This window comes from Oncorhynchus gorbuscha, linkage group LG19 (genome assembly GCF_021184085.1).
Source record: "Oncorhynchus gorbuscha isolate QuinsamMale2020 ecotype Even-year linkage group LG19, OgorEven_v1.0, whole genome shotgun sequence".
NCBI lineage: Eukaryota > Metazoa > Chordata > Actinopteri > Salmoniformes > Salmonidae > Oncorhynchus > Oncorhynchus gorbuscha.
In genome coordinates this window covers 47025033-47044243 of record NC_060191.1, presented here as the reverse complement: position 1 = coordinate 47044243, position 19211 = coordinate 47025033, and the positions used below count along the sequence as shown (strand labels likewise).

General features: G+C 44.0%; 1 protein-coding gene across 1 annotated transcript; it reads left to right on the top strand.

Moving 5' to 3' along the window:
• The first annotated feature begins 1287 nt into the window (after positions 1-1287).
• On the top strand, positions 1288-14568 carry LOC124005833 (inverted formin-2-like). The gene is made up of 13 exons (XM_046315436.1): positions 1288-1617; positions 1926-2481; positions 4144-4205; positions 7907-8009; positions 8278-8363; positions 8528-8628; positions 8773-8843; positions 8993-9100; positions 9191-9261; positions 9408-9525; positions 11501-11665; positions 11908-12059; positions 12194-14568. The coding sequence occupies exons 2-13, from the start codon at positions 2104-2106 to the stop codon at positions 13599-13601; spliced, it is 2823 nt and encodes a 940-aa protein (XP_046171392.1). The 5' UTR covers positions 1288-1617; positions 1926-2103; the 3' UTR covers positions 13602-14568.
• Positions 14569-19211: the final 4643 nt, after the last annotated feature.

Genomic DNA, 19211 nt, shown 5'->3' with positions numbered 1-19211 from the left:
ATAAAATTAGACTATTATAAAAAAAAACTACAGATTTCAGAACCCAAAGAAAAAATGATATTTACACAGGACAAACATAGGTACAAGGAAAGCATTAACAAATTGACCGTTTTATATGTATCAACTGACAATGACTCAATTTGGTCAGTGATGCAGCCCACACTGGTCTTCACTCAACCCCATTTTAGCCTTGTTGTACATCGCATATGATCAGTTTCACACTGTTTACATTTTACTGGATTATATCAAGTACAATTTTGTGATAATTCAGTAGGAACACTAGGCCTACTGTAAACTGACACATTTGAGCGGACAGACACAGTCCAAATTTTACTGTACTTCTGTCAGAATGGAATATGGCACGGGCAGTTAGGGGGTTAACAGGGCATGGAGCTCAGTCAATCATTTATATATACACTAGATGATTTATAGGAGCACTGTGTTGAAGCCACCGTGCCTCCATCTTGGCACTCCAATATTTTGGAAGGTATAGAAATGCATTTATTAATATCTAAATTTGTTTTTGCCACATGTATTCTATTATAGACACCTTAATGCATACTTTTAAATTATATTATGTGAGCTAAACATAAGACAAATATATATATATACAGTATATACAGTACCAGTCAAAAGTTTGGACACACCTACTAATTCAATGTTTTTTCTTAATTTTTATGAATGCCAAGAGCGTGCAAGCTGTCATCAAGGCAAAGAGTGGCTACTTTGAAGAATCTCAAATATAAAATATATTTTGATTTGTTAAAACACTTTTTGCATTTCTACCTGATTTCTACCACAGGTTCAATGTCTTCACTATTATTCTACAATGTAGAAGATAGTAAAAATAAAGAAAATCCCTTGAATAAGCAGGTGTCCAAACCTCTGACTGGTACTGTTCATATATATAAAAACATTTTCCATAAAGTATAATTTTTTGAGATGACTAATGTCACTTTTTCCACTACAATAAAAAATACTTATATACATGTCATTCTGTCCTTGAAAAATGTAATTGAAGTACTATAAAATTCCAATCATTCCTATGGAGGACTGATCTACCAGGGAGTGCCAATATGGCCGACAGGTGGCTTCAAACCCTCTCAATCGCAATACATATTTTCATAATCAAGGGTTTATATACATCGTTACATCGTTAGACTCAGTCCGTACGCAGGTAAAGTTGCGACATGCTTTTACTTCTCTGACACTGCGGTCGTCCCTAGTTAGCACAGCCACAAAGTCGTAATTATGGCTAAACCCCGCCCATTTCTACAATTGATCTTCTTAAAATCTGATTTTAAACCTAACCTTAACCTTAACCCTGACCTTAACCACACTGCTAACCTTATGCCTAACCCTACATTTAAATTAACAACAAAATTATTATTATTATTTGGCCAATTTTAACTATGTAGCTGTGGCACTTGACTTTGTGTATGTATTATCTAGTGGAAACCTGACAGCGCTGGTAGCGGTCCAGTGGTAGTAGTCAACTCAACTCACACCTCTGATGTTGAAGTTTGAAGAGGGAGGTGTCGGACTAACTACTGGATTGAATTGTAGTTTTTGGTTTTTCGAAATAGTTTTTACTCTTGGACGTTGGATATCGAGCAGGTAAGGTCCGATACAGAATCCTCTTCCCTCATTTATCACACATTAGTAGACTAAAGATAAAACCTGATCAAAAGAAGTAGCCTACTGTATTCCGTTTTTCTGGTGGATGCTTTTGATTTGTAAATTCATACACGTATTTTATAATTATACTGCTTTCAATGTCTTTTCAATTCAGCATTTGTCTCATTTGAGCACTTCAGCCACACGATACTTGTTCTGTGCTGGGCAATACAGTACAGGGACGTAATTTATGCTGCATGCCTAACATTCTGTGTTAAAGGTTTACCGGCACCATTGTTTCTTTACAGGGGTGTTCAATCAAGGAAAAGGATTATATCACCCTCTTCCATAACTGGTATTCAACACTAATTGAATAACATTTATGTGACACTTTACGTGTACAAAATGGAGGTGATGATGAAGCCATAATGATGATACCATGATCTGTTCCTGATCCTTGGTCCATCTAATTTCTTTAAACTTAAGATGGAATCAGCAATCGCTCCACCACCTCCTCCGCCTCCTCCTCCTCCACCACCACCTCCCCTTGCACCCCCACCACCTCCCCCCTGCCCCCCTCCCCCAGGCCCCCCTCCTCCCCCTGGCATAGGCTTCGGGCCATCCACAGGCCGCCAGCTTAACGTCTCCAAGATGCGTAACTTCAACTGGGATGCGATCCCCAAACACGTGGTGGTGGGCAAACACAACATCTGGACGGAAGAGAAGACCCTGGGAGAGTATGAGCTGGACACTAGGAGGATTGAGGAGCTGTTCAGTCATAGCCAGCAGCAGGGACAGGGACAAAAGGCTCTGAACAGACAGAGTATCAGAGGCAAGCCAACCAACAGCCAGGGCACAGAAGTGGTGAGTTGACCTAACCTTCTGTACCAGGAGTCACTTCTCTAGCTTGATACTGGCAGCTGGAGAGAAGTGTGTCAGTTGTAGCTGAGTACAAGTCAAGAGGTACCACATCAGCTACTTTGCTCCTCGATCAGATACTGTATAAGTCTGTGAGGCGTACATATCCTATCTGGTCCAAGCCAAGGCCTCTCCAATGTCATGCATAATTCTGTCATTCTTCTCTTGCTCTTGATTTCTCACCTGAGAGTTTGTATTGAGCATCTATACTTTCTGGGAGTAGACGAGAGACCGAAACAGCATATTGAATATGAATACTTGTTCTGTTTACGACCAAAGATGTTGGATATGTTGACATGTGTTCTTTAGACCCTGATTGATTTTCTCAGGGAGTGTGTGTTGTGGAGTTCGCGTGTACATCACAGTATCACAGGGTGATGTGTTGTTTTCCTACAGCCGTTCTGTTGTAACAGGCTCGGTCATGTCGTCATAGTGGCCAGGGTTAGGGTTACGGTTAAGGTGGCTAGGTGGAGGTTGGGAAATACGTCAATTCCATCAGCCCATGGTTCCATGATGGTGCTTTTTTTTGGTTTTTGGCTTTTTTTGGCACCATGATGGTGCTTCACTTGGATCAAACTCAAGTGCATCAGGAAGCAATAATGTATTAGCGAGGGTGTTCCAAACAAGCCAGTCAGCGTGAGCGAAGCTTGGATGCGATTCTACCCTGATGTCTTTTTATATGATTCATTAACATGCTGTAACTGGAAGGCCGTCTTTCTGTCCACACACCTATCAAGCCTTTACCATCATTTGAATGCCAACTGATAGAGTGCTTGATTTGACTACACTCTCAGAGTATATAGGTTGATTATAAATATTTGCACTCTTCAAGCAGCATGAGTTCATCAGCAGAGGTTATCTAATCTAGTTTAAACTAACGGGTGGGCAGAGTCAATTATAGCCTGACTAATCTTCATCAATTTGCCCAGGGAGAGTAAATGAACCACTAATATGTGCTAATTGTTGCCATACAGTTGATACTTGTATGTATTGTAAACCAGCATTCATTGCTACCCCGATAACAATGAACAGGGCTGTGGGTTCAATTAAGATACAGTACTTCCCTTCCTGTGAGTGATGGTTCTTGATTTTACTGTTGTGAATCATTGTCCTGGGATACAATGCTATTGTCATATTAACAAACCTATTTTTGATCCTCTACTTTTGTCTCTTGTTGTTTGCTAGTGAAACCACCCTGCTGTCACATTTAGGCTACCTTGGCAGTTCAATAATGGTCAAATGTGGAGCTATTGAAACTGGCCGTTAGTCTCTTACCTGTCCCTGTTTCTAACTCAGTACAGATGAGCATGACGTAGGAATGTCAGTATGTTGACAGCTGTTGCAATAGCTTATCATGGGCTCTCAAAAACAAGTCAATCAAACCAGTAAAACCTTTGCAATCCGTTGTTTGTTTGTGAAGGAGGATGTATTTGGGATAAAGGAGAAGACTGTTTAAGCTAAATGCTGAGCTCCTGATAGACTCAACGCCTGTTATTGACCTACTGATGTCATGTGTGTGTGTCTGTGTGCGTATGTGTGTTCTGGTATGACAAACATTATTTATTGACTAACTGATGACTTCATGCCTATGTGTCCCACCACCCCCAGGTCTCCATTCTGAACTCCAAGAGGAGCATGAATATTGGGATCTTCCTGAAACAGTTCAAGAGGTATGTCAGAGAGAGGCAAATATAGAATGCATTCCAAATGGCACACTATTCCCTATATAGTGCTTTACTTTTGACCAGAGTCTGATCTAAAGTAGTGCACTATATAGGGAATAGGGTGCCATTTGGGACTCAGACATAAACTGGGAGTGTGCTGAAGGTGTGGAGGGTTTGTCAGATCCACATGTGTCAAGTTAAAGAAGACACCGTGGTTGCATCTCAAGTAGCACCCTATTCCCTACAGTGGACTACTTTTTACCCCCATAGGGCACTGCTCAAAAATAGTCCATTATATAGGGAATAGGGGGTCATTTGGGACAGCAAGGCCAAGTAGTCCTGAGGCTAGGCTGCTTGACATTCCCAGCTCTGTGTGTCTGAGGTACAGCAGCTTGTCCCAACAGGTCGGCTCCACATGATAACACTAATGCAGGAACAGAAAACTCAGGTCATTCCACAGATGAACTATTGAAAAATGGCATTAATGTGTTACTAAACTATTTTCTCTGTAGGCCCACAATATGACTGTGTTATGTGTTACAATATTACTACATGCCATTGGCTACAGTACCTAATTTTCTGAAGATTGAACAGTTCTCGCAGACAGACAACTCAAAAAGACATAAAAGCTTTATCATCTCAATGTTTTATTATTACATTTATCTGTAATGTCCATTTCTGGATGCAGTTTTCTGTTTTCTGTGTCAGCGTTTTTATTCTTGTGCTTCTGAGGAAAGAAAACATTGTTCCAGTTCAGCTGTAGGTGTATATGTATAGCAGGTAAGAGCTTGTCTGTGGTTGGTTAAAGTGGTTCCAGTTCAGCTGTAGGTGTATATTTATAGCAGGTAAGAGCTTGTCTGTGGTTGGTTAAAGTGGTTCCAGTTCAGCTGTAGGTGTATATGTATAGCAGCTAAGAGCTTGTCTGTGGTTGGTTAAAGTGGTTCCAGTTCAGCTGTAGGTGTATATGTATAGCAGGTAAGAGCTTGTCTGTGGTTGGTTAAAGTGGAAAAATGCACTAAGAGAGTGTTCAACCCATGGGGAAAGAAGGAACCTTGCTTACCAGGCTTAATGAAACCTGGCACATAGGAAATGAGCAACACATTTAGAGACCCAACCCTAGAGCATGAGTAATTCAGAAAAATAATCACTTTGTGTAGTTGGAGATTAATGAATCACAGCACTTCTCCTTGACTAGGCTCCTAGGAGAACCTAGTGGATGAATCAGTCGATGAAGTTTCCAAACCGGTGGCAATTTTAGCATGTAAATCTTGGTGGGGTAAAATATATATATATAAAAATTATGCATGCCAGCAAAGCCACGATACAACACTAAACAATAGATTAATTGCACTATAACGGTGCCCACAAACTGTGGCGGACTGCAATAGCATTGAATAGTCCCCACGATATGAAACTGTTCAGGGGAGTCAGGAACCAATACACGCAGTCAGTCAGGAAAGCAAAGGCTAGCTTTTTCAAGTAGAAATTTGCATCCTGTAGCTCCAACTCCAAAACGTTTTGGGACACTGTAAAGTCCATGGAGAACAAGAGCACCTCCTTCCAGCTGTCCATTGCACTGAGGCTAGGTAACACGGTCACCACTGATAAATCCATGATAATCGAAAATTTCAATAAGCAATTCTCAACGGCTGGCCATGCCTTCCTCCTGGCTACTCCAACCCCGGCCAACGGCTCCGCCCCCCCCGCAACTACTCGCCCAAGCCTTCCCAGCTTCTCCTTCACCCAAATCCAGACAGCAGATGTTCTGAAAGAGCTGCAAAACCTGGACCCGTACAAATCAGCTGGGCTTGACAATCTGGACCCTCTCTTTATAAAACTATCCGCCGCCATTGTTGCAAACCCTATTACCAGCCTGTTCAACCTCTCTTTCGTATCGTCCGAGATCCCTAAAGATTGGAAAGCTGCCGCGGTCATCCCCCTCTTCAAAGGGGGTGACACCCTATACCCAAACTGTTACAGACCTATATGCATCCTGCCCTGCCTATCTAAAGTCTTCGAAAGCCAAGTTAATAAACAGATCACTGACCATTTCGAATCCCACCATACCTTCTCCGCTGTGCAATCTGGCTTCCGAGCCGGTCACGGGTGCACCTCAGCCACGCTCAAGGTACTAAACGATATCATAACCGCCATCGATAAAAGACAGTACTGTGCAGCCGTCTTCATCGACCTGGCCAAGGCTTTCGACTCTGTCAATCACCGTATTCTTATCGGCAGACTCAATAGCCTTGGTTTTTCTAATGACTGCTTTGCCTTGTTGTCCGGACCTCTGGCAGTCTCTATGGGGGTGCCACAGGGTACAATTCTCGGGCCGACTCTTTTCTCTGTATATATCAATGATGTCGCTCTTGCTGCGGGCAATTCCCTGATCCACCTCTACACAGACGAAACCATTCTGTATACTTCTGGCCCTTGGACACTGTGCTAACTAACCTCCAAATGAGATTCAATGCCATGCAACACTCCTTCCATGGCCTCCAACTGCTCTTAAATGCTAGTAAAACCAAATGCAAGCTCTTCAACCGTTCGCTGCCCGCACCCGCCCGACCGACTAACATTACCATCCTGGACGGTTCCGACCTAGAATATGTGGACAACTATAAATACCTAGGTGTCTGGCTAGACTGTAAACTCTCCTTCCAGACTCGCAGTTTGCAGTTGCAAATGAGAACTTGTTCTCAACTAGCCTACCTGGTTAAATAAAGGTGAAATAAAAAAATAAAAAGGGCCTACATAAACCTGTCCCAACAGCAGTCCCAACACTTTACCACTGCTACATCTGGCTATCGCAGAGCCTTGTCTGGCAGCGAAACAGTTAATTCAGCAATTTACTGCCTTTACATATTAGATATGGCTGACTTGTTTAAACAAATTTGGTTTCTACTGACACTTGAGATGTACAAACTATGGTATAAGAGAACGACGAGCGGATAAGAGGCAATCCGTAAATTTCGATTAAGACATTAATGATCAAGCAAGGACGGACATTATCACTATTGCTATTTGTTCAGCACTTTTGAACTGTACAGCAACAGAATTCAGAACATGGGCCGTTCTTACAGTATTCTACCTGTACCCTAAGTCAGAACCGTATGATAAATAAAGGGGGCATATAAGAAGACAATGAAAGCTCTTACAATATTCAATGATTGCATTTCTCTAGAACAGGCTATAGGCTACATGTGCACCACGAAGTCAGAACAGTAGGCAAAATTAAGAGGGGAAAAGGGACCAAATTATTAGCATCAGGCACATGGGCTACTAACAGTTTACTACACTACACAGAACACTGAGCCAATCACGGCGTAACTCTCCATATTTTCTGCTGGCTTGCCCCACCACCACAGAAAGCACTGAGCTTGGCTGAAACACCTGCAATTTGGAGCTGCCTTACTCAAGAAAACAAAAAATAGACCATGTTTGTATGCGACTTTATTAACTCAATTATATATATATATTTTTTGTTGTTGTTTGCAAACTGATATGTGACAAATATTAATGCCAAAATAACATGCAAAACAGGCAAGCCCCCCTCCCCTCAAATGTGTTTTTATTTCTTTGTAAAACATGTGGGGCTCAAAAAAGGTAGGTCTCTGCCGCAACTGCCCTGAATGATGGGTCGCCCCTGTTCCAAAGTTATGTTGGTTATAATACAGTCACTGATCAGTGTCTGTGTCTCTCCCCAGGCCAGTAGGGGACATGATCAAGGACATCAGTTCAGGAAACGGATTGAAATTTGGGACAGGTAAACTGAAGGAGCTGTGTAAGCTGCTGCCAGAGAAAGAAGAGGTACAGTACTTCACACAGCCTTTCCCAGTAGACAAGCATTGATCAGGCCGCTGTCGCTTTGGCACCCTTGTCCCACATAGGGCAAACTCCAGTTCGACCACCATTGTGGGAGCTGAGGTTTGCCGTCAGCTTGCCGCCATTGTTGATGCTAACTACCACAGTGAACTGATCATATTTAGCTTGAGAGACAGTTATAACAGTGTTCTCCCAAGTTACAACCCTTACCGTAATTGTCTTACTAAGATGAATACGTGTTGTGTGTGTGCAGGTGAAGCAGCTAGTTGGGTTTAAAGGGGACCAGTCAGCTCTTCCTGAAGCAGACCTGTTTATGATGCTACTTATCAAGGTTCCCAGGTGAGTGAGTGAGTGAGTGAGTGAGTGAGTGAGTGAGTGAGTGAGTGAGTGTTGAACCGTCTACAAACATCTAATTCACCGTTTTGAACAGTTTTGTGTTTTCTATGTCTTGAATGCCTGTTGTGTTATAGAATATTAATCATTATTCGTACCCTTTCTTTTAGTTATGAGGAGCGCCTCAACAGTTTAGTTCTCAAAGAAGAGTTTTTTCCACTCATGGATGAAATGAAACAATCCATCGCCACCATGATCACAGCTGGAAAAGGTACAGTTTGCGTCTGCATGTGATCTGGATCTTAATAAGGCCAGTGTGTATCTGTACTAAACTCAACTGTCTCGTCTGTCTCGTCTGTCTCGTCTGTCTCGTCTGTCTGTCTGTCTTTCTGTCTGTCTGTCTCTCTCCCTCCAGAACTGTTAGAGAGTGACGATCTGCACTCTGTGATCCGCCTGGTTCTGAAGACTGGAAACTACATGAACGCTGTGAGTGGAAAACAATGATATCATCGATTATATAACATACTGTATACCTTTATATATGTTATAAACTCATTCTACAAGCTTTGAGTAATCCTCAGGTTAATTTGTCAGCCTTACTGACTGTCTCTCACTTGTCCTCTGTGTGTCCATAGGGTGGCTATGCCGGCAGTGCCATTGGCTTCAGGGTGGCATCGCTACTGAAACTAGTGGACACAAGGGCCAACAAACCAGGCATGAACCTCATGCACTATGTAGTCATGGTAAGGAGAACCCTTATTTAAAACGTATTCTTTATCTAGAATATTGTTTGTCTCTGATGCAACAGTTGTTAATGTTTATGTCGATTGTAGCAAGCTCAGAAGGTTGATGTGGCCCTGCTGAAATTCCCGGACAAACTCACACACATCGCTGATGCAGCAAGGTACAGATACAGAGTGTCTTACACACTTCAACAATATCTTTAACATTGCTGTTTGCCCCACAGTAAGGCATTCTATAATGATTGTGCTTTTCTGTTTGTCTATATTGAATGATTGATATTTGTGTTCTGCCCCCCCCCCCCTGTAGGATCCATAAGGAGGACATAGAGAGTGAGTTTCAGAGAGAATTGAAGAAAGTAAAGGAGGCGAAGGAGGAGGCGCAGAAACAGGAGGAGCTACGGGCTCAGATGGAGAACTTTCTCAAGGTGAGGTAGCCTGCCTGTGTATTCTCCATTCCTTTCAGATCTTGTATCGCTACTTTCCCCAATACTGTATACCTATATAATGTTTCCAGGGCCACAAGTTTTACCTGGCCACATAACCTGACCAGGAAAAACTCTGGGCCCTTAGCCTTAATAACCTCTGGTGGTGATTCTACAACTCTAGGACCAGTGATGAGGTTATTGATGTTTGTGGTCCCCTGTAGGTTCAGAAATGTACATTGCGACCCTAATGGCACCCTTTTCCCTTTGTATAGTGCACTACTTTTGACCAGGACCCATAGGGGTCTATTCAACACTACTGCACTACAGTGGGGCAAAAAAAGTATTTAGTCAGCCAACAATTGTGCAAGTTCTCCCACTTAAAAAGATGAGAGAGGCCTCCATCATAGTTACACTTCAGCTATGACAGACAAAATGAGAAAAAAAATCCAGAAAATCACATTGTAGGATTTTTTAATTAATTTATTAGCAAATTATGGTGGAAAATAAGTATTTGGTCACCTACAAACAAGCAAGATGTCTGGCTCTCACAGACCTGTAACTTCTTCTTTAAGGGGCTCCTCTGTTCTCCACTCGTTACCTGTATTAATGGCACTTGTTTGAACTTGTTATCAGTATAAAAGACACCTGTCCACAACCTCAAACAGTCACACTCCAAACTCCACTATGACCAAGCCCAAAGAGCTGTCAAAGGACACCAGAAACAAAATTGTAGACCTGCAACAGGCTGGGAAGACTGAATCTGCAATAGGTAAGCAGCTTGGTTTGAAGAAATCAACTGTGGGAGCAATTATTAGGACATGGAAGACATACAAGACCACTGATAATCTCCCCACGCAAGATCTCACCCCGTGGGCTCAATATGATCACAAGAACTGTGAGCAAAAATCACAGAACCACACGGGGGGACCTAGTGAATGACCTGCAGAGAGCTGGGACCAAAGTAACAAAGCCTACCATCATTAACACACTACGCCGCCAGGGACTCAAATCCTGCAGTGCCAGACGTGTCCCCCTGCTTAAGCCAGTACATGTCCAGGCCCGTCTGAAGTTTGCTAGAGAGCATTTGGATGATCCAGAAGAAGATTGGGAGAATGTCATATGGTCAGATGAAACCAAAATATAACTTTTTGGTAAAAACTCAACTTGTCGTGTTTGGAGGACAAAGAATGCTGAGTTGCATCCAAAGAACACCATACCTACTGTGAAGCATGGGGGTGGAAACATCATGCTTTGGCGCTGTTTTTCTGCAAAGGGACCAGGACGACTGATCCATGTAAAGGAAAGAATGAATGGGGCCATGTATAGTGAGATTTTGAGTGAAAACCTCCTTCCATCAGCAAGGGCATTGAAGATGAAACGTGGCTGGGTCTTTCAGCATGACAATGATCCCAAACACACCGCCCGGGCAACGAAGGACTGGCTTCGTAAGAAGCATTTCAAGGTCCCGGAGTGGCCTAGCCAGTCTCCAGATCTGAACCCCATAGAAAATCTTTGGAGTTAGTTGAAAGTCCGTGTTGCCCAGCAACAGCCCCAAAACATCACTGCTCTAGAGGAGATCTGGAGGAATGGGCCAAAATACCAGCAACAGTGTGTGAAAACCTTGTGAAGACTTACAGAAAACATTTGACCTCTGTCATTGCCAACAAAGGGTATATAACAAAGTTTTGAGATAAACTTTTGTTATTGACCAAATACTTATTTTCCAACATAATTTGCAAATAAATTAATTAAAAATCCTACAATGTGATTTTTTGGATTTTTTCTCTCATTTTGTCTGTCATAGTTGAAGTGTACCTATGATGAAAATTACAGGCCTCTCTCATCTTTTTAAGTGGGAGAACTTGCACAATTGGTGGCTGACTAAATCATTTTTTGCCCCCCCTGTATATGGGGAACAGGGTGCCATTTGGGACACAGCCTTTGTTATTTCTGTTCTGTGTGTGGTCCCTTGTAGGAAGCAGAGTGTCGTCTGGCTGAGACTGAGCTCTCTCTGCAGTCGCTGGGTTCAGTCAGTGACTCAGTGGCTGAGTACTTCTGTGAAGACCCCAGCAAGTTCAGACTGAATGAATGCTGCTCCATCTTCAACTCTTTCTGTGAGAAATTCCTGAAGGCCATCCAGGTAAAAAATAGTGTACATACTCCTTTTGCATACTATTATTTTATGCTCTCTGATTTACTGAGTGCCATCTTGGCCTCCTTGGGAACATAGATCTCCATCGCACTCTTTTCTGTGTGAGGATTTTGGCTGGATTTTGTCTTCAATGACTATCTCTGTAGTTTCTCTTTTCTCTTTAACCTTCCCTGATTTCTTTGTAGATTCCAGTGTTCATTGCCTCTATGTGTTATTGTATCTGTGTGTAGGAGAACCGTGATCGTGAGGTGGCGGAGGTGAAGAGGAGATCCAGAGACAGACTGCTGAGTGATGCTAATGCTGCTAAACGCCGTTCCACCGCCACCTGCTCCATACGGGACAAGGCCGTGGAGGGTGTGGCCCTGGAGTCCGTACTACGGAAGTTGGTCATACTTTCTTTTGAAATATAATCTGTTATTTTTTCTGGTTTTCTTTTTTAAACGTGTTTTTCTTTTTTTCTGTAAAAGTGTGTTGTGACATTCATATGAACTTTGAATAAAGTTTGATTTGATTTAGGGTCCTGACCAGTCGTGTGTCCCAAAGGAGAAAAGGCTCGGGCATGCCCTCCCCCACCATTAGCAGACTGTCAGAGGTTCCCATTCAAGCAAACCTTCCCTCGGCAGAACGGGGAAATCGAGGTTGTGTCAAGGCCACGGAGGTGTGTAAGGAGAATGAGTGGAACTCAGCCAGAGATTTGGCTGGGACCTCTCAGAGTGACCAGAAGGACCAGTCCCACAGCAAAAGGAACCTGAAGGAGAATGTGGTTCCACATCCTGAGGAAACACAGCAGAACCCTAAGAAACCACATGGTTCTACACAGCCAACCAGGAGAACCGGTAGCAGCAGCTCCTCCTCCTGCACCTCCACAGGTAGACCCATCTCAGTGACGATGAAGGACAAGGAGGAAAAGGAGGAGGAGGAGGGAAATGAGGAAGAAGCCCAGAAGTTGCGTGAAGTGGCCAGGAAGGTTTTGAGGTATCAGAGCAGCCGTGGTAGTCTTTCGTCTGGGGAGTACGGCCTGGAGCAGCAGAAGTCTCCTAATGCCACCAATAATACTAACACCTCCACAAGATCACCTAACGCTACGTCCACTAATGCTACATCCTCCACCATCTCCACCATCACCTCCACCTCCCCTCACCAGAGGACCTTCCAAGAGGACAGACAGCGGCTGCTGGGAGATGCATGTAGAGGCAGCGAGAGCCTGGCTAGATACCTCCTCAACCCTCACCTCTCCCCCAAGGAAATACTCAACCGCAGACACACCTTCACCCTCACCCCTAAAGCCCCTCCTACTGAGGAAGAGGAAGAGGATGATCTGTTTACTTTTCCTGCTACACCATCTCCTACTCTGGGGGTCACAGGGAGGATGAAGTCAGAAGACACTGATCTGAAGTCCCTGAAACACAGAGCCTCTGGAGGGCCTAACCGTACCAACCTCCCTGGCCACTCTGAGAAGCCTTGTGTCCGAGGCCTGGTGTCTAAGAGCTCCATGTCAAAACACAAAGACTTGACAACAAGTCTCAACATCCCCAGGGACTCTGAAAACAGAGGCTTGGAGGAGGTCACCATCCCTCACCACTCTGAGACATCTGGTGCCCAGCAGGAGAAGGTGTCCAACAGCTTGTCAGCAGCAGAGAGACCTACACACGTAGAGCTAGGAGAGCTGATCCAAGGCAAAAAGAGCTCCTCTATAGTCAAGACAAAACCTCCCTCCTTACACCTAGAACTGAACCAGAACCAGGATGAGGAGATAAAGGAGTTTTCTCCCGCTCCTCTCCATATACTCGTCTCCCAGAAACCCAAACAGGCTGACCCTCCTCAGAGCCCCAAACACAATATGGCTAACCCTTCTAAGAGCCCGAAGGGCAACGGATTCATGTCTTTCTTTAAACGCCTGGGAGAGTGGAGCAAGCCAATGTGAGGAATCTGGTGTCCAAGACCTGATGTTCAAGACCTGGTGTTCAAGACCTGGTGTTCAAGACCTGATGTTCAAGACCTGATGTTCAAGACCTGGTGTTCAAGACCTGGTGTTCAAGACCTGGTGTTCAAGACTTGGTGTACAAGAGTGTGAGCATAGAGACCTACACAAACTTTGTCCAGGACACTTTGTCCAGGACAAAGGAGTCTGTCCTAGACAAGCCCTGAGCCCGAAGCCCAAACCAGACGCTATGGATTGATGTCCTTCTTTGAACGCCTGGGGAAGAAGAGCAAGCCTTGCTAACAACAAGGATATAGACTCTAGAGGTGCTCTAGTCTCCTGATTCATCTATTAATTCAGATTCAGACTACTAAGGCACATGTTTCATTGTTCTATGGATCTGGCCCTATGGACTATTAAATATATTTATTTCAGCCATTAATTTTATAAAGGTTTAATTCAAAGAGATTGTTGAAGTGGATTTGAAGTGGAAAATGTATGATATGTTGGGACTGGGAGAATTTGTCCAAAAGTGCAGTGTGAACTTTATTCCACCAGGTGGCAGAGTGAGATAACAACGCCACATGTAGTGTGCCTGTAGGCCAGTGGTTCGCAACTAGGGGTACTAGGACTCCTAGGGGTGCTTGGCCTATCGACAAAGGGTACTTGAGAAGACTAATACGACCATAGGCCTACTGGTAAAATACACAAGAGGGGGTACTTCAGGGGTACTCCAGGCAGAGTTAAATTCAGTTGGTGGTACAGTAACCAAAAACAGTTGGAAACCACCGCTGTAGGCCACCAACAAATGACTGTTTATTTATTCTACCACCACATATTCCCACAAAGAGGAGCATGACACTTACCCTAATTTGTTACAAATGTTTTTAATAATAGTGATATTCTTACATCAGTATTCTTCTCACTGAATATGCACAGCAAAATAAAACCACTGTTGAGTAGGAGGAGCCAATGTGATCTTTGTCTTGGAAAATACTGGAACTATCTTTGCCATTTACAGTAGTATTAAATTATATTGCCGGAGGATATATTTACAGAGCTGTAGAAATGACATTCAATTAATTTCGAGCGACGAGGGCCTGTAAAGAGAAGTAAACAGTATTAAGAGAAAAACTATTTCATGGACAGACTGTTAAAGAATAAAAGTGTTTTGTATTACATTTATCACGTAATTTCTTATTTTTATAAAAGTGTTCCTCTTCTCTTGCTGTTTTAAAAAGAACACAACCGTGGTGAATATTTCTCGTATGCTCTTAGTAGTCTTATACAAACAACAAAACACTATTGCTCTTATTGGGGTCAGTGTTACAAAGACAGCCAGTGTCTTAGCCAGGCACAGCCAGCTGAATGGCAGGCAGCTCCATGGTGGGGAGGACGGCACTAATCCCAAACCAAGTTGTTGAGGTCTCAGTTTTCAGAATTGGAGAGAGCCAGGCCATGGGCCCTTGTCAAAGGTAGTGCACTATATAGGGAATAGGGTGCCATTTGGGGTGCAACCCAAGTTACCAGCACCTGGTGGCATAGCACAACGGTGGGAGAGGGACCCAGCAAGTACTCCCCAAACTGCTTCAGTATGTGGCCCCCAGCACCCCAGCCTCCACCTGCCTCCCCAAGGATGTACCCCCCTGTACCCCAGCTAGCCTGCTGCTCTGCCAGGACCAAGGATCCCCTGCCTCTCTTGGCAGCCAGGGCCTCAGCATGAAGCCCCAGAATGTACCCTTTGCATCCTGCTCTGCACCATGTATCCCACTCTGCCATCCTACCAGGTGTAGGGACACCTAGCTAGGCCAGGCAAGCAGGCCTAACCCCTGCGGGGGGGTGAGGGATTACCTTGTTGTGTTGTCGAGATCTCTGGGAGAGAGGAGTGAATGTGGGTTAAACCTATTGAACTTGAGGGCTCTCCAGGCAACGGACATCAGAGTGTGGCACTGTTTGTGACTTGAGTCGTGATTATTAAAACATTTTTTTAACTAGGAAAGTCAGTTAAGAACAAATTCTTATTTACAATGACGGCCTACCAAAAGGCAGAAGGCCTCCTGCAGGGACGGGGGCTGGAATTAAAAATAAAAGTAAATTATATAAAAATATAGAACAACACTACATAAAGAGAGACCTAAGAAAACAACATAGCATGGCAGGAACACATGACAACACAGCATGGTAGCAAAACAACATGAAAACAATATGGTAGCAACACAACATGGCAGCAGCACAACATGGTAGCAGCACAAAGCAGAGTGCGAACATTATTGGGCACAGACAACAAAACAAAGGGCAAGAAGGTAAAGACAACAATACATCGTGCAAAGCAGCCACAACTGTCAGTAAGCGTGTCCATGATTGAGTCTTTGAATGAAGAGATTGAGATAAAACTATCCAGTTTTACCTTTCACCTTGTCGCAGCTTGTTTCAGTCGCTAGTTTCAGCGAACTGAAAAGACGAGCGACCCAGGGATGGTTGTGCTTTGGGGACCTTTAACAGAATGTGACTGGCAGAACGGGTGTTGTATGTGGAGGATGAGGGCTGCAGTAGATATCTCATATATGGGGGAGTGAGGCCTAAGAGGGTTTCATAAATAAGCATCAACCAGTGGGTCTTGTGACGGGTATACAGAGATGACCAGTTTACAGAGGAGTATAGAGTGGAGTGATGTGTCCTATAAAGAGCGTTGGTGGCCAATCTGATGGCCGAATGGTGAAGAACATCTAGCCGCTCGAGAGCACCCTTACCTGCTGGTCTATAAATTAGGACTCCGTAATCTAGCATGGTGATCTGAATCAGGGTTAGTTTGGCAGCTGGGGTGAAACTGGAGCAATTACGATAGAGGAAACCAATTCTAGATTAACTTTAGCCTGCAGCTTTGATATGTGCTGAGAGAAGGACAGTGTACCATCTAGCCATACTCCTAAGTACTTGAATGAGGTGACTACCTCAAGCTCTAAACCCTCAGAGGTAGTAATCACACCTGTTTTTATTTATTTTACCTTTATTTTACTAGGCAAGTCAGTTAAGAACAAATTCTTATTTTCAATGACGGCCTAGGAACAGTGGGTTAACTGCCTGTTCAGGGGCAGAACGACAGATTTGTACCTTGTCAGCTCGAGGATTTAAACTTGCAACCTTTCGGTTACTAGTCCAACGCTCTAACCACTAGGCTACCCTGCCGCCCCCCTGTGGGGAGAGGGGCAATCTTCTTACCAAACCACATGACCTTTGTTTTGGAGGTGTTCAGAGCAAGGTTAAGGGCAGAGAAAGCTTGTTGGACACAAAGAAAGCTTTGTTGTAGAGCATTTAACACAAAAAACCCGGGGAGGGGCCAGTTGAGTATGAGACTGTATCATCTGCATATAAATGGATGAGAGAGCTTCTTACTGCCTGAGCTGTGTTGTTGATGTAAGTTGAGAAGAGCGTAGCTGAATTTTGTGGAAATATTAAATTAATGTAGGAGAATATAATCCATTAGATCTGGTGAAAGATAATACAAAGAAAAGGTGTGTTTTTTGTACATCTTTGAAATGCAAGAGAAAGGCCGTAATGTCTTATGCCAGCCCAGGCGCAATTTAGATTTTGGCCACTAGATGGCAGCAGTGTATGTGCAAAGTGTTCGACTGATCCAGTGAACCATTGCATTTCTGTTCAAAATGTTGTATCAAGACTGCCCAAATATGACTAATTGGTTTATTAATACATTTTCAAGTTCATAACTGTGCACTCTCCTCAAACAATAGCATGGTATTATTTCACTGTAATAGCTACTGCAAATTGGACAGTGCAGTGAAATTAACAAGAATTTAAGCTTTCTTCCAATATCAGATATGTCTATGTCCTGGGAAATGTTCTTGTTTCTTACAACCTCATGCTAATCACATTAGCCTACGTTAGCTCAACCGTCCCGCAGGGGACCCACCGATCTTGTAGAGGTTATTAACTAGGCAATTCAGTTAAGAATAGATTTGCATTTACAGTGACGGCCTACCCCGGCCAAACCCGGAGAACACTGGGCCAATCATGCGCCGCCCTATGGGACCCCCAATCCAGATGTGATACAGCTTTCAAAACCAGGGACTATAGTGACGCCTCTTGCACCGAGTTGCAGTGCCTTAGACCGCTTCGCCACTAGGGAGCCCAAGTATATATTTTACTACTTTCGACAAGAGGTAGGACACTTATCTAAGAAATATTATGCCATTTGGGACATAGACGTTAAGTACATGTACAGGAGGAGCAGCTAGTCTGGTTTCTGGTATCTACTGTATAGTCTGGTTTCTGGTATCTACTGTACAGTCTGGTTTCTGGTATCTACTGTACAGTCTGGTTTCTGGTATCTACTGTACAGTCTGGTTTCTGTGGCTGCTGCTGAGTCTGCCTGTCTGTCTGGCTGCCATTTGGGCTGGATGCAGTCTCCATAGCAACCCCATCTCTTACAATGCAACCCTGAGACGGCCGTCTATGCCCGCCCCCGCACCTCCTCCACCCCTCCTCCCCCTCTTTACCCCCTCCACACCTGTGTCAGCATAAACACATCACCTCCTATTGCCACCATGTATCGCCCTCCTCTCTCTCTCCTTTGACTCCCTCACTCTTTCTATCTCCTCCACCTAGATGCACCAGTTTTCTAAACCCCTTAATGAAGTACTTTATGGCTCTGGAAGAGAACAAAATAATCGTGAAGATCAAAAGCCTTTGTTGTTGAAACACCAGAGATGCTCCTGGACTGCGTTCCAAATGGCACTATTTCCCTAAATAGAGCATCACTATATAATGCACTATTTACCCCATGGGCCCTGGTCAGAAGTAGTGTACCATAAAGGGAACAGGGAGCCATTTGGGATGCCTCCTCTGGCCTTATTGGGTGTGGATTGGGGTATTTTTAGACATCTCTTCTGAAAGCATCGCCTTGCATGCTCCACTGCACCCAACATGTACCCCCTATCCATACCCCCCAACCCCGTAGCACCACCCCACCCTCTTGTCTTTCACCCTTCAGGATACAGAGTTCTAGCTGGTCTGTTCTACTGTTTTCACATCCCTTAATCCCTCCCTCCCTCTCTCACTCCCTCCACTTCTCATCCATAAAGATAAGCCATTTCTACTGTGGGTCTATCCAACCGCTAGATCCGTTATTTGGAATCTTGTTTGGAATCCTAGTTCATCCCCACCCCCCTTCCCTCAGTTGCTCAATGGGTAGGCATCTAAGTGATCTGTATAAAAGTCTAGCTAGACCATTAGGCTATATTTATTCATGGTAAATACAGTCATTAGGGCTTGGCCATTGTCTTCTGTACAGCTTCTCTGTGTGTTCCTTATATCTTAAATAGCAGCCTGATTACGACACCAGAGAAGGCAGTGAAAAGCATCCTTTGTCCTTTTATGGGCAGGGGGTGGGGTTAAAACAAGTTACACCCTATTGCAGCAGACAGTCTTATCCCTCCATCACATTCTGAAGATGCTCCACCTCATTTACATCTCATTTACATGCCGTATATCCCATTGGACAGCCAAACACCTCCCACTGCTCTCTAGCCAATCAATAACAGTATTTGTACGGATCCGCCCCTCCCTCCCTTCCTTTCTCTTCTCCTTCCCTCCCAG